Genomic DNA, 16,992 nt, shown 5'->3' with positions numbered 1-16,992 from the left:
AATCCTATAATAAATAACTACAAAAGATATTTCTAATTATCCCTAATATAAACAAGTAATTAGAAGACAGGACTAAGGACAAGTGTTAGTACATGATGGTGAATAGATGGTACAATGGTTCATGAGGTAGTGACATGTTGTACATTAGCAGCGTAAAATTGGCAATGCAGATAAGGTGCCTAAAAAGTAAATAAGGTGCAAAAATACAAGTAAGGTGCAGAAATTACTTGTTCAGTTCCAGGAGGTGTGCAAAAAATGCAAGTAACATAGTCAAAAATGCAAGTAACATAGTCAATACAGTTTAGTGTGTGGCAGCAGAAAATTTCCGGAGGAAATTGTTACAGTACTGAGTTGAGGAGTCTGATTGCTTGTGGGATAAAACTGTTACACAGTCTGGTTGTGTTAGTCCGGATGCTGCGGTATCGTCTCCCAGACGGGAGCAGAGTAAAAAGTCCATGTGATGGATGGGTTGGATCGTCCACAATGCTGAGAGCTTTGCGGATGCAGCGGGTGTTAAAAATGTCCGTGAGAGATGGAAGAGCGACCCCGATGATCTTTTCAGCTGTCCTCACTACTCGCTGGAGAGTCCTGCGGTCCGACGCAGTACAATTTCCGAACCAGACAGTGATGCAGCCGCTCAGGATGCTCTCGATTGTTCCTCTGTAGAACGTGGTGAGAATGGGGGGTGGCAGATGAGCTTTCCTCAGTCTTCTCAAAAAGTAGAGACGCTGCTGGGCTTTCTTGGTGATAGAACTGGTGTTGAGGGTCCAGGTGAGATTCTCCTCCAGATGAACACCGAGAAATTTGGTGCTCTTGACGATCTCAACAGATGAGCCGTCGATGTGCAGTGGGGAGTGGTCCCTTAGTGTCTTTCTAAAGTCAATGACCATCTCTTTGGTTTTATCCACGTTCAGAGACAGGTTGTTGACTTGGCACCAGTTCGTTAGATGTTGTATCTCCTCTCTGTACGCTGACTCATCGTTGTTGCTGATGAGTCCCACCACAGTTGTGTCGTCTGCAAACTTAACGATGGAATTCGAGCTGTGCATTGCTGTACAGTCGTGCGTCGTCTTGAGGCACGTTGGAACGATGGCGCTGCTCAGGGAGATGTTGAAGATGTCAGTGAATACATCTGCCAGCTGGTCTGCACATCCTTTGAGCACTCGGCCAGGAATGTTGTCTGGTCCAGAAGCTTTCCGTGGGTTGACTCTGTGCAGAGTTCTCCTCACGTCCGCTGTGGTAAGACGAAGCACCTGGTCATCACAAGGTGGGATCATCTTCCTCGCCAACATGTTGTTCTGCGCCTCGAACCGAGCGTAGAAGTCATTCAGCGCATCTGGAAGGGAGGCATCACTGTCACAGACGGGTGGAGTCGTCCTGTAGTTGGTGATGGCCTGGATGCCCTGCCACAAGCGCCGTGTGTCACCGCTGTTCTGGAAGTGGCTGTGGATGTTCTGGCCGTGTGCGCGCTTTGCTTCTCGGATTGCCCGGGACAGTCTGGCTCTCGCCGTTCTCAGAGCCGGCTGGTCACCTGCTTTAAAAGCGGAGTCTCGAGCCCTCAGCAGTGCACGCACCTCTGGAGTCATCCACGGCTTCTGGTTGGGTCTGGAAGTGATGGTTCTAGTGGTAGTGACGTCCTCAATGCATTTGCTGATGTAGCAGGTCACTGAAGTCGTGTACTCCTCTAGATCAGTGTAATCGCCGTATGTTGCAGCCTCCCTAAACATGTCCCAGTCAGTGCACTCAAAACAGTCCTGAAGAGCAGAGATGGATCCTTCTGGCCAGGTTTTCACCTGTTTCTGTACAGGTCTGGAGCGCCTGACGAGTGCTCTGTATGCTGGAATTAGCATTACAGAGATGTGGTCTGAGTATCCGAGGTGGGGGCGGTGCTCCGCCCGGTACGCACCGGCAATGTTCGTGTAAACATTATCCAGCGTGTTCGCTCCTCTCGTAGCAAAGTCCACATGCTGATGGAATTTAGGGAGAACAGACTTGAGATTTGCATGATTAAAATCCCCAGCGATAATAAACAGCCCGTCTGGATGAATGTTCTGCAGTTCGCTGATGGCTCTGTAAAGTTCGCTCAATGTATCCTTCGCGTTTGCGCTGGGCGGAAGATACACCGCGACAATAAGCACGCTGGTGAATTCCCGTGGTAAATAAAAAGGTCTGCATCTAACAATAACGCCTCCTCCTCGTGTTTTACCGGACTGAGCTGCATTTCTATCGGCGCGATACGATGCCAGCCCGTCTAGCTGAATGGCACTGTCTGGAATGTTGTCGCTAAGCCATGTTTCAGTGAAAATTAAAACACAACAGTCCCTGTACTCACATTGGGTAGTTCGCTGAAGTCTGACACAGTCCAGTTTATTCTCCAGAGAGCATGCATTTGCGAGGAATAACGATGGTAGAGCCGGCCGGCTTGGGTTAGCTTTTAGCCTAGCACGGACACCGGCTCGCTTTCCACGCTTCTGCTTCCTCGAGCACCGCTTGCGGCGCCCCCTCCCCCGGTCACCTGCTTCAGGTAACACCGAGGACTGCAGGCCTGGTTCGCGAAGTAGGCAGAGTTCATGCAGAGTTCGCTGCAGATCATCTTGCAGGTTGGTTTCTGACTGTTTTCTCAATTGTAGCAGTGTCTGGCGGTTGTAAACTGAGTCAAAAGTGGTTTCCATACGTTTATAAACAAAACTGTCCTAAACAAACTTACAAACTTTTCCTGAAAACAACAAAAAAACACCGTTTTTCGACCCCAGAGCGGCCGCTGCGTGTTAACGCGCCGCCATCTTGGATCACCATCCAAGTTTTGGATCACCATCTGACAGTTAACCCATAATCAAAATTCTTAGGGAGCATTCATATTAGAAGTGGCTAAACCACGTCCGCCATTGTGTCCTATGGAGTGTGGCGGTGCTGCACTTTTGCTGCGGCGCTCAAAGTTTACCTGATTGAACTTTGACCCAGTTTGCCGCTGACCTTTTCAAAGCTCCACCAATGAGACGAACTGTTTGATATGAGGCGGTAAAAGTGGAGAGAACTTATGAGCAGTAATAATGAAGATAATAGTGCAGATAAGCTTATTTTTTTTTTTTTTTTTTTTTTTTTTAATGATAAGCATTTTAGACTCTCGGAAAAGCTGATTGTCACAATTTCTCAGAACCTCGAGCTGTGCCGGCCACTGGAGTTTATTCACACCAATCATGAGCCAGGCCTTACTGTGCAGTAGTGGTGTGCGATACTGCAAAATTTGGTATCGATCCGATACCAAATAAATGCAGGGCCAGTATCGCCGATACCGATACCTTTTAATAATTAAGGTAGATGCATCATCAAGTTGCTAAATCTGAATACATTTTCATGACCTTTAAGTGTATTAATGTAATTATAAATTTTTTGTAAGAAGCTGCTCTCAGTCGGGTTGTAAATAAATTCAGTTGATTAAAGTGGTCCGATGTCTTGTTTCTGGTGCTTTACTTTCTCACAACGTTACCATCATGGCGTATCACCACAAAGCAGCTAACTCATCCACATAGTTGTGTTTGCTGGGTGAATAAATTTGTACATTTTTAATAGTGACTGAATACATGTGTCCTTGTTCATTTAAAATAAAAATCAATGCTATTCTGTTTACATTTATACGCACAAAGTCAAAAGAAAAGAGCTCTCATTCACCAAAACACGGAATAAGAACCTCACTACGCGTGCTCTGATTCATGTGCGTAAGGTGCGTCCGTACTTTACGTACGTATAGTTTACACTATTATTTCCATAAAATCGCCCCTATTTCTGTATCTGCAAAGCAAAGTATTCAAAAATGTACAACCTTCCAATGCCTACCAATGTACTGATGCCTGTTAGGATTATAACAGCGTGACGGTACCACAGTAAAGTCGGAGGGGAGGAGCGAGGTGAGCATGTAAGATGTGAGAGGAGCGAGTCTGTACAGACATGATCTTTACTTTCTGACGAAACAAGAGAAATGTGCTGAATGTAGTGGAGAAAAAGTAAAACTTATGTATCTATCCCATCACACTAGTATCGATTCGATACCAATATCAACGTTGGTATCGATAATATCGATATTTGGATCGATCCGCCCACCACTACTGTGCAGCATTAGTGCCTGACCTCACAAACACTTGTTTCACTAAATAGCCACAAATTCCTCAAGACACAGTATAGAAACCCTAAAACCCAAACCCTTAAGCACTCACACATTTTTGCACCTCATTTTTGTTACTTTGCACCTCAGATCTTGGGTGCTATTATGGACTGCATGTTTTATGTCTGTTTGTGTGTTGTTGTTGTCATGTGATGTTTTTCTTGTTGCTGTTGTTTTCTTTTATATGATTCATTTATCTTGAGAGGTACCACACAGTTTTTTCTTTGTACTATGTACAATGACAAAGTTTCTATTCTTTTCTATTTGATTCTAAAATCTTATAAAAAGCCTTTCCAGAAGAGTTGGGACTGTTTATGCTGCAAAGAAGGGCTATGGTTTTAAAATCGGATGTCCAACAAGCTTATGCTCAGGTGTTTGCACACTTTGGTCATATAATGTATGCAAAAAAGTGTTTTGTAGAAAAGCAGAGTAGAACAGATACATAAAAAAAAAAAAAATGACGATGCTATAATGATACTTTATTGCAGGTTGGTGTTAAGGTTGTGATTTAATCCTAATTATACCATCTTATTTTCAACATCTGTTCCTAATCTTACCCACCAAAAGTGCTAGATTTGTCAGGGCTTCAAAGTATTTCATAAAACAAGCCATTTTTTGTAAGTATTTAGTAAATCAGGGCCAATTGTAATCAATGCACTGGAGCTACCAGGCTAATGCAGATAAAGTCATGAAGGGTCTCAGCTCAAAATTCTTTGCAACTATAAACACTTTTCCCAACTTCCCTCCTATTTTCTTGCATTTCTTGCATTATTAATTAATGTATTGCAGACAAAATGTAATTTATAAACAGAATGAACTTCCCTCTCACTTCTCTGCTTTAACAACCTTAGATTTAAATGCAGTCCAAAGAAAAGCAAAGCAAAACCCCAGAGCTGTAAAACAAAGACTCCAGTCAGCACAGTTAGCGCGGGGATTATTACATGCTAGACTGAAGCATGTGATTGCAAGCAGCTGAGTGGACAGCAGTGGTCATTTTCACTGGGTCAGCAGGGACAGTGGGTCAGGCTAGTGGGAAATTCCAGGGGGTCACGCCCCGGCCCCCTGGGGACACGCATACGGGGAGAGACGCGTTTAACGTCTGTGTGAAAGTGGGTTAAATTCAGGGCTCTGGAACAATGCAGGCAGCCTGTGGTAAAATGACTGGGCATAATCTGTGTACACACTGCACTGGACCAGACACAGTGTGTGTGTGTGTGTGTGTGTGTGTGTGTGAGAGAGAGAGAGAGAGAGAGAGTATATATATATATACTGTATATATATATAATTTCAGTATCAGTATTAATATCTACTTTACTATCTAAACTAAAACTGAAAATGGAAAAAACAGCTGTGGGGAATCCCAAATACACACGCTTAACCTTAAACCTTAAAAAGTTGTGCTTGTTCCAATGTTACACAATGTTCACTTTTTTTTTGGTTCCACTCCCTTCACTTTTTAGCTTACAGATATCCCTTGTATTTACTGTAGTTCTATTTACTGTACTGTTTATTTTGTGTTGTTTGCACTTGTGTTGTGTGTTGCTCCCTGGTCCTGGAGGAACATCGTTTCATTTCAATATGAACTTGTATAAAGCTAAAATGATATACAGTATGTCTGTCTGTCTGTCTATCTATCAGTCTGTCTGTCTGTCCATCAGTCCATCTATCTATCCAGCTGTTTGTCTGTCTGTCTATCTGTATGTCTGTCTGTCTGTCTGTATATCTATCTATTTGTCTGTCTGTCTATCTATCTGTCTGTATGTCTGTCTATCTATCTGTCTGTCTATCTATCTGTCTGTATGTTTATCTATTTATCTATCTGTCTGTCTGTCTGTCTGTCTGTCTGTCTATCTGTCTGTCGGTATATACAGTATGTCTGTCTGTCTATCTATCTATCTATCTGTCTGTCTGTCTGTCTGTCTGTCTGTCTGTCTGTCTGTCTGTCTGTCAATCTGTCTGTCGGTATATATGTCTGTCTGTCTATCCATCTATTTGTCTGTCTGTCTGTTGTCTGTCTGTCTATCTGTCTGTATATATATATATATATATATATATACAGTGTATCACAAAAGTGAGTACACCCCTCACATTTCTGCAAATATTTCATTATATCTTTTCATGGGACAACACTATAGACATGAAACTTAAATATAACTTAGAGTAGTCAGTGTACAGCTTGTATAGCAGTGTAGATTTACTGTCTTCTGAAAATAACTCAACACACAGCCATTAATGTCTAAATAGCTGGCAACATAAGTGAGTACACCCCACAGTGAACATGTCCAAATTGTGCCCAAATGTGTCATTGTCCCTCCCTGGTGTCATGTGTCAAGGTCCCAGGTGTAAATGGGGAGCAGGGCTGTTAAATTTGGTGTTTTGGGTACAATTCTCTCATACTGGACACTGGATATTCAACATGGCACCTCATGGCAAAGAACTCTCTGAGGATGTGAGAAATAGAATTGTTGCTCTCCACAAAGATGGCCTGGGCTATAAGAAGATTGCTAACACCCTGAAACTGAGCTACAGCATGGTGGCCAAGGTCATACAGCGGTTTTCCAGGACAGGTTCCACTCGGAACAGGCTTCGCCAGGGTCGACCAAAGAAGTTGAGTCCACGTGTTCGGCGTCATATCCAGAGGTTGGCTTTAAAAAATAGACACATGAGTGCTGCCAGCATTGCTGCAGAGGTTGAAGACGTGGGAGGTCAGCCTGTCAGTGCTCAGACCATACGCCGCACACTGCATCAACTCGGTCTGCATGGTCGCCATCCCAGAAGGAAGCTGACGCACAAGAAAGCCCGCAAACAGTTTGCTGAAGACAAGCAGTCCAGGAACATGGATTACTGGAATGCCCTGTGGTCTGACGAGACCAAGATAAACTTGTTTGGCTCAGATGGTGTCCAGCATGTGTGGCGGCGCCCTGGTGAGAAGTACCAAGACAACTGTATCTTGCCTACAGTTAAGCATGGTGGTGGTAGCATCATGGTCTTGGGCTGCATGAGTGTTGCTGGCACTGGGGAGCTGCAGTTCATTGAGGGAAACATGAATTCCAACATGTACTGTGACATTCTGAAACAGAGCATGATCCCCTCCCTTCGAAAACTGGGCCTCATGGCAGTTTTCCAACAGGATAACGACCCCAAACACAACCTCCAAGATGACAACTGCCTTGCTGAGGAAGCTGAAGGTAAAGGTGATGGACTAAACCCAATTGAGCACCTGTGGCGCATCCTCAAGTGGAAGGTGGAGGAGTTCAAGGTGTCTAACATCCACCAGCTCCGTGATGTCATCATGGAGGAGTGGAAGAGGATTCCAGTAGCAACCTGTGCAGCTCTGGTGAATTCCATGCCCAGGAGGGTTAAGGCAGTGCTGGATAATAATGGTGGTCACACAAAATATTGACACTTTGGGCACAATTTGGACATGTTCACTGTGGGGTGTACTCACTTATGTTGCCAGCCATTTAGACATTAATGGATGTGTGTTGAGTTATTTTCAGAAGACAGTAAATCTACACTGCTATACAAGTTGTACACTGACTACTCTAAGTTATATCCAAGTTTCATGTCTATAGTGTTGTCAAATGAAAAGATATAATGAAATATTTGCAGAAATGTGAGGGGTGTACTCACTTTTGTGATACACTGTATATCTGTATATCTGTCTGTCTGTCTGTCTGTCTGTCTGTCTATCTATTTATCTATTTGTCTATCTATAAAATCACCAATGGCAGCTGGTGTCTGTATCTGAAATATGGAGACGTTTGGAATATAGGTACTAGGTGCTATTTTGCGGGGAATGGGAACTAAAATTAACTCAACAAAAGAAATAGGATTTACGCAAATCTCATAGAAAAAAAACAATATCAAATAACTTGAATTAAAAGAAAATAACACCGGTCCTAGCAAAACATAATTTAGCTTAATTTTTTGACTAGAAAGTAAATAATAGTGGTTGGGTTTCACGATGACCATCCAAGTTGCAATAGTGCACTGACTGTCACTTCTGTTTTGCATATATTGTATTCTGTACTGTTTTTAACAACTTTGAGAGTTCATTCATTCAGAGATTGTGGGGTTGAGGTTTGGGCTCTGTGCATTCACACCAATCATGAGTCAGGCCTTACTGTTGTTTAGCATTAGTGCCTGACCTCACAAACACTTGTTTCATTACAAAAGGCACAAATTCCCAGAGACACACTCTAAAATCTTGTAAAAAGTCTTTCCAGAGGAGTTGGGGGTGTTCATGCTGCGAAGGGGGGCTATGGTTGTAAAACTGGATGCACAACAAGCTCACGGTCAGGTGTTTGAACACGTATGCAAAAAACAGAGTAAACAGATACATAAAATCAATAAACAAACTGACCCGATGCTTTAATGATACTTTAATTGCAGGCTGGTGTTAAGGTTGTGATTTAATCCTAATTAAACCAGCTTATTTACTACATCTGTTCCTAATCTTACCCAGCTGAGGTGCTACGCCAGGCGTCTCAGTCCTGTACTGCGTGTGTGCACTAAATAAATGGTCTCTCTCTCAACCTCACTCATTCACTCATTCACACACACACACACACACACACACACACACTTAATGAATCCATCATCCTTTGACAAGCGCAGTCATCCGAAAAAGGCGAGTCTAAAACGACCCCCAAAGATCGCTCTTTAAACACAATATTTTACCAACAAACCGTACCAAGTTGCGAGCCATTAGAGGCCGAGTCTGGGCTCAGAGGCGAGAAGGCAGCCAAGCATTGGAGGGCACGGCGTTGCGTGCCTGCGTGGCAGGAAAATAAGAAAATAATTTGGAAAATAAATGAGGAGCGGTAATGTGAATGGATGGGCTGTTTTATTTCCTCATGTATTCGCGTGTGTGCGTACACTGGGTGGTAAGGGACTATTTTGTTTGCCTAATAGCTGACAGATTGACTGCCTGCGTCCGGCTGAAAGTGACTCATGAGTGTCGAGTCCCGGAGTTCAAAGCACGTCGAAAGAACATTTCTCAGGTGCGTCGCCTCCTCCGAGCACAGGCGCATTAGCAGCGCAGTATATTAGCGCTCTTTACAAAGGGTCAGATGACTTTTGGCCTCTGCATTTAAGCAAGGGTCAGTGGTTTTTAGTTCGATTGAGTTTTTCCATTTCTGGGAACCTGACCATTAGATATATGTATAGAGGGACAAAGGGGAGGTCTGGGGTCTGAATGCAGGAAAAAAAAGCAAAGAGAACTGGGGCAAAATTCAACCAATCAGCACAGAGCATTTTACCAGCCTACCAATCATCTGTGACCAGTCTGAAGCACTAAAAGAGTCACAGGTTTTTGCTAAGAGGTGGCAGACAAATTTTGACCAATTATTACCAAGGTGTTTTTTGTTTGTCAATAGGCTTTGATTCACACTACACGACTTTCACAGTGTTCAGATCTCTGTACAGTTCACACTACACGACTGGATCTCTTGTAATCGGGTGTCTTTTAAGTCGTTACACGACTGATCGGCAATATGGGGTCACACACTACACCATCTATCACCAGGAGGAATCTCAGACGGGTCTGTCTGGTCTCCCAAACTACGTTTTGTCATGCAAACACACACAAGAAGTGACAAGGGGTTCAATAAATAGATAGACGGATAGATAAAAAGAAAAACAGACATACAGACGGACAAACAGATATACATACAGACAGACAGATGGACATACAGACAGACAGATAGACATACAGACAGACAGACAAACAGATAGACATACAGACAGACAGACAGATAAACAGATAGACACACAGACAGACAGATAAACAGATAGACAGACAGACAGACAGACAGACAGACAGACAGATAGACATACAGACAGACAGATAAACAGATAGACATACAGACAGACATAGACAGAAAGACAGATAGACAAACAGATACATAGACAGATAAACAGATAGATAGACAGAGATAGACAGAAAGACAGATAGACAGACAGATAAACAGATAGACATACAGACAGACATAGACAGAAAGACAGATAGACAAACAGATACATAGATAGACATACAGACAGATAGACATACAGACAGACAGATAAACAGATAGACATACAGACAGACAGACAAACAGATAGACATACAGAGATAGAAAGACAGATAGACAGACAGATACATAGACAGATAAACTGATAGATAGACAGAGATAGACAGAAAGACAGATAGACAGACAGACAGACAGACAGACAGACAGATACATATCTGATATAAAAGAGACATGATATCATGTCCAAAAATGCACGTCAACAAAAAGCGAGTGATCAAAGTTGTTTGTGAGCTGATATGCAGCGTTAAATCAATTAGAAAAAATAAATGAATCTGGCTGAAGGAGGAGATTGGGCTACGCAACGAGTCTGTTCTGCAGAGAGAGCTGGAGGTTAATAAATATATCTGCAATGCAATGCTGGTATTTTGGTTTGGCGTGGACGATAAGTCACAAATACTGTAAAGCTTGTATTATGCCCCTGCCTGCCCCACACATTTAGGCTACAACTCCTCCCCTGGGTTTCCCCTTACTCTGTATCTTGCGTCTTCATTGGCTGTAGTTCAACACCGCACTCACTGCTCACTTCATTACACAATGGTAGGTCGTTTATGCTAGCCTGAATAGCACCATCAAGATTCAGGTTCGAATCTCAGTGGTGCAACTCATTGGCCGGACGTCTTAAAAAAATGTAGCAATGTAACATGTCTGTGGGGAGGGTTGTGTTTTTTATTTTTATTTGATGGATGGATGCAATGGATTGGCGCCATGTCCAGGCTATCCCCGCCTTGCGCCCAGTGTCTGTGCGCAGACCTGCTGTGACCCTAACCAGGATAAAATGATTGATTAAAAAAATAAATGAAAAATAAATTAAATAAATAAATAATAATAATAATAATAATAATACTAAATACATTAAATAAAATAAATGAATAAATTATAAATATATAATAAATTAATAAATTAATAAAAAATTTAATAAAAAACAAAAATGTATGAAAACAATAATTATTATAAATAAATAAATTAATTAAAAAATGAATGAATGAATGAATGAATGAATAAATAAATAAATAAATAAATAAATAAATAAATAAATAAATAAATAAATAAATAAATAAATGACATTACGCATTTTCTGCAAGTTTGTATGGGTCTTATTACACATCAATAACACAAAATCTTTAAAAATAGTGCCTACATCACAACTTTAGCTCAGATTTTTCAGTAGTGTATTAATATACCATTTAGTTTTAGTATTATTTTATTCATCATTATTTTATTCTTTGACTGAGTTTCTCTGTCATTTTTATTGGCTCATGGCTGGACTTGTAACTAGTCATTTGGGAGTGTAAATGCATAGGCTGAATATTTCAACAATGCTGAGAAATACTGCCGGCTCTACACCAGCGCTGATCGGGGAATCTGTTACTGATGCACTGGCCATTATACGAGCGCTCATGCTGAGTAAGCACAGGGTGTAAGTGCCCGTCCGGGAGCTCTGGTGCACCTTCCCAAAATCTGTCAGCAGATAAATTCGGCTTATGTAATAACCGCCTCTGTCGTGTGGGGTTTCAGTGACATGAATGACTTGATGTGAGTGCAGTGGTGAGCAACTGTACATGGCAAAAGGAAAATCACAATAATAATAATAATAATAATAATCACATGACTAATGATGTGATTTATAACAATGCCACAAGTTTCTTTATCTAGTGTTTTAGATATAAGGTGCAAGTCAAAAGTTTCAATGCATCTATAATTGGCAGGTACAAAAGGGGCCACTGATGCAGCACTGCTTTCACGTCATCATCACATGAAAATCTTCTTCCCCTTAAAGCTTCTTTGAGCGTCCAAAAAGGTGGAAATCAGATGAGCCTGATCCGGACTATAAGCGTCTCTCGGACACGACCAATTACTTACTTATTTATAAAGTGCGGAAACTTCTTGAAGATCCCTTATGTGTGTGTGTGTGTGTGTGTGTGTATATATACTGTATATATGAGGCATAACATTAAAACCACCGCCTTGTTTCTACACTCACTGTCCATTTTATCAGCTCCACTTACCATATAGAAGCACTGTAGTTCTACAATTACTGACTGTAGTCCATCTGTTTCTTTACATACTTTTTTAACCTGCTTTCACCCTGTTCTTCAATGGTCGGGACCCCCACAGGAGCACTGTGCTGGTATGAGTGGATCAGACACAGCAGCACTGATAGAGTTTTTAAATACCGTGTCCACTCACTGTCCACTCTATTAGACACTCCTACCTAGTTGGTCCACCTTGTAGATGTAAAGTCAGAGACGATCGCTCATCTATTGCTGCTGTTTGAGTCGGTCATCTTTTACACAATCAGTGGTCACAGGACGCTGCCCACAGAAAATGTGCCACATATTAATCAGCATTTTTGGATCAACTTTCTTGTGTGAATCAGCCTTTTTCAAGATGAAAATAATGAAGTCTAAATATCGCTCCACCCTTACTGATGAGCACTTGGAAGCTGCTTGAGAATCTGTAAAGCTGAATCGCCCTGTAAAGCTGAATATCAATATAGGAACTAAAGCGCATTTTAAAAAGCTTCAAATCTTTTTTGAAAAATGATGAGTCCCCTTTTTCTCCCTTTTATCACATCCAATTGCCCGACTGCGTCATGCTTCCTCTCCACCAATGCCGATCCCTGCTCTGATTGAGGAGAACAAAGCTAACCCACGCCCCCCTCCGACACGTGGGCAGAATGCCGTATGCATTTTATCACCTGCACTTTGACGGAGAGGACACACCCTGATCAGAGCACTCTTTTCTCATCTCTGTGCAGGCGCCATCAATCAGCCAGCAGTTGTCGTAATTGCATTAGTTATGAGAGAGAGAGCCGATCCGGCTTAGTCCCGCCCATATCTGAACAACAGGCCAATCGTCGTTCATGTGGCCGCTCAGCCTTAGCCGGTAGGCAGAGCTGAGATTTGACACGATGTATTCGAGATCCCAGCTCTGGTTCCAGCGTGTTTTTACACGTGAGAGGCCGAGGCCGACCTTTTCAAACAGTAGATCACGATGACCTGTCGACTGAAATAGCAGATCTCAGGCCATAAAAGTATGGGCACCCCTGACCTAAACGCTGACAGTATGATGGAGACAGATTTGAAGTTTAAAGTTGAAAATACACCATCGTTGTCGGTGCTGGCTCGGAGGTGCGAGGCGCTGTGCACACATGACCCTGACCCCGTGCTCACCACTCACACGCTGAGCACACAAACACAACACGGCTAATCAAACCCATCAGCGCTGGGTCATGAGTGCGCACTGTTCAAGAGGTTAATCTCTACCCAGATGCCAAACACCTGGAGACGAACAACCTCCTGCTCCACACACACCGTCACCCCGGTCCTGACGCTGAACCCCGAGCAGCAACAGAGGGTCGTACCGCACCCCATAAATCTGCCCAATTTCTGCTCTGTGCGTGCGTAGCGGCGGGCCGCCGTGTTCGAGCGCATCTGTCATTATGTTTGATCGACGTCAGGAACTAATCTTACTAGCTGTTAAACTGAAGGATCCCTCGCTTTCAAATATATTTATGTAAATAAACACACACACACACACACACACGAATGACATATAAAGAAAAATGACCACAAGCCTAACTAATCCGTGAGTGTATATAGCATGTTAGAAACCTATGGAATGCTGGTGGGAATAAAATCCCACGTTCGTCAGCATTTTGTATCTTTTGTTGTCAGATCTGTATGATATTATGATGTATTGGCACCTACGCCGTCAAAAATGCACAACAGCACAAAAATACCTGATCGCATTTTCTTTAAATCATCGTCTCTGTTTATATTACACATAAACAATATTGTATAAGCATTTTCATTTAAATATACTATAATAAATATTAAATATCACTTTTATTTAAGTACCGCTCACAAGTCACAAAGTATTTCAGCGTGTGGATTTGATTTGGTCACTCAGCGGTTAAAATACTGGGCTGGTAATTGATAACTGGAAGGTTGCTGGTTCAAGCCTCACATCTGCCAAGTTTCTACTGTTGGGCCCTTGAGCAAGGCCCTTAACCCTCAATTGCTTTGACTGTGTTCATCACAACTATAAGACACTCTGGATAAAGGCTTCTGCTCTATATCATAAATGTAAGATTGTTTGAGGGAGACATGAGAACAAATACAGCTTACAAATAAAAACATGGTAAATTCCATGGTTAAATGGCTAAAATCTCATCATTAGCATATTTTACATCCCTTTCTTCCTTCCCATCTTTCTTTCTTTCTTTCTTTCTTTCTTTCTTTCTTTCTTTTAAATTCTATGTTTCTATTCTTTTTTCCTTCCTTCCCTCCTTCTGTCCTTCCATTCCTTTTTTCTTTCTTTCCTTTCCTTTCTTTTCTTTTCTTTTCTTATTTCTTTCTTTTCTATTTGTTCCTTTCTTCCTTTCTATTCTAATTTGTCTTTCTTTCTTTTTCTTCCTTTCCTTTCTTTTCTTCTATTCTTTTTTATTTCCTTATTTCTTTACTTTATTTTAATTTCTTTCTTTTATATTCTTTGTTTTTATTCTTTCTTTCTTTTCATTTTTTCTCTTTCTTTCTTTCTTTCTTTCTTTCTTTCTTTCTTTCTTTCTTTCTTTCTTTCTTTTTCTTTCTTTTCTATCTTTCTTTACTTTTATATTCTTTGTTTCTATTCTTTCTTTCTGACGGTCTCTCTTTCTTTTCTTTTATTTCCTTCCTTCCATCCTTCCTTCCTAGTTTACTCTTTCTTTTCTTTCATTCTTCTCATTTTTTTCTTTTATATTCTTTCTTTTTTTCTTTCTTTTCTTTCTTACTTTTATTTTCTTTCTTTCTTTCTTTCTTTCTTTTTTCTTTCTTTCTTTAATTTTAATTATTTCTTTCTTTTTTATTTATTTTCTTTCTTTCTTTCTTTTATTTTCTTTTTTCTTTCTTTCTTTCTCTCTTTTATTTTCTTTCTTTCTTATTTTGATTTTCTTTCTTTTTTTTATTTATTTTCTTTCTTTCTTTCTTTTAATTTCTTTTTTCTTTCTTTCTTTCTTTCATTTTCTTTCTTTCTTTCTTTATTTCTTTCTTCCTTTCTTTCTTTCTTCCTTTCTTTCTTTTATTGTCTTTTTTCTTTCTTTCTTTCTTTATTTTATTTCTTTCTTATTTTCTTTTTTTTCTTTCTTTATTTTATTTTCTTTCTTTCTTATTTTCTTTTCTTTCTTTCTTTTATTTTTCTTTCTTTCTTTTCTTTTGTACTTTATTTGTTATTTATTTATTTTCTTTCTTTCTTTATTTTCTTTCTTTATTTTCTGTCATTTTTCTTTCTTTCTTTTTTCTTACTTTCGTTTATTTTCCTTCTTTTATTTTCTTTCTTTTATTCTTTCATTTCTTTCTTTCTTTTTATAGGGTTTTATTTTACATGACCAGTGATAGAAATCTTATAGAATGGTAACATTGATGGAACACACTACACTTAATTATTTCTCCACCACTTGTGCCAGCACCTCAACCAGACATCAGGTGATCATCTGGCCTTTACTTCCTTAGACATATAAACGTGTGCCTTTAAAAAAAGCCACACCAGGTAAGACCTGGGTTCGTACCCAGCGTGATGGGAGTGCTGTAACATTCAAGCACATTTTTTTTTCTGACCAAAGCACTCTGACTCTTTGTACGCAATATAAAACAAAATATAATAAAACATAATAAAATGATTAAACTCCTTTCAACAAACCACAAAACAGACCCTGAAGGGAGTCCAAGAGTGCAAGCGGCCAAAACGCTCAAATGAAATCAAGATTCATTACAGCAGACTTTTGCCTGGCCAGACTTCTAAAGTCCAGTCAGTACCAGTTAGGAGGATCGTCCGCTCTCTTTCTTTGCCACCTATAAGCAAATATATACTGCCCACTCAAACACCACCGCCATCCAAAACACTCACACTACCCCTGCGCTAATTCTATTTAGGAATGACTTCACTTCCAGTGGAGACTGAAATACCATCACATTTACCTCTAACAACTCAGAAATGAGGATCAAATATAAGATCAAGTAACTGACCTCAGCTCAGAATGTACACAGTCATGAACATCTGCAAAAACAGTGTTCAATTAAAAAGCAGGACGCCGGCAGCTCAAACCAAACCCTCCTCATGCCCGAGAATCGTTTACCAGCCTGATGGAGACAAAACCATGCCTACCTGGTGCAGCTTGAATCTCACTCAGACCCCCCACCGTGATGAGAGCCTCCAAAATCTTCACCTGATAATCCGGGTTCACGTCGGCACTAGAAACAGAAGGAAAAGAACGGTCAAGAAACCGTTTCTGTGTATGGCCACAAGAATGTGGACACTTGATTGTTAAACCGAGATCATTAACACCTTCTTCGATCTGAGAATGCTTTCCACAACATCTTGCAGTCTGTCTGTGGGAACTTGAGCCCACTCCGCCAACAGACCATTCCTGTCAAAGCCCTGGCTCACTGTTGAAGTTCCAAATCATGCAAAAAGTAATCAGGAGGGTTGAGATCAGGGCTCTGTTCAGGCATCTAACCTCAATGACACCTGAACTCAATAATTAGAAAGGTTGTCCACACACTTTTGGCCACGTAACTGAATCTAATGGGTAAACACAATGCGTTTTAGGCCTCCCCAGTTTACATGAATGTGATACTGATTCTGTTATGTTGCCAGTGTTGCTTCAGCAAAGCAGCAAATGTTTTATAGTATGAGACTTTACCACTGGTTTATGGACAAAACCATTCCAGTATCGGGTGTATACTGGCATAAAAATAATAATAAAAAACATTGATGTTATAC

The 16,992-nt window shown here is 40.9% G+C and overlaps 1 protein-coding gene across 1 annotated transcript in view; it reads right to left on the bottom strand.

Moving 5' to 3' along the window:
- pik3r3b (phosphoinositide-3-kinase, regulatory subunit 3b (gamma)) overlaps positions 1-16,992 on the bottom strand; it is a 287,104-nt gene that overhangs the window by 146,132 nt on the left and 123,980 nt on the right. The window contains exon 7 of the mRNA XM_062998002.1: positions 16,375-16,460. Within this exon, the coding sequence (XP_062854072.1) occupies positions 16,375-16,460 (86 nt within the window). The remainder of the gene's footprint in view (positions 1-16,374; positions 16,461-16,992) is intronic.

Source organism: Trichomycterus rosablanca, chromosome 6 (genome assembly GCF_030014385.1).
Source record: "Trichomycterus rosablanca isolate fTriRos1 chromosome 6, fTriRos1.hap1, whole genome shotgun sequence".
Taxonomy (NCBI): Eukaryota; Metazoa; Chordata; class Actinopteri; order Siluriformes; family Trichomycteridae; genus Trichomycterus; species Trichomycterus rosablanca.
The sequence above is the reverse complement of the archived record's forward strand: the minus strand, read 5'-3'. Positions and strand labels throughout refer to the sequence as shown.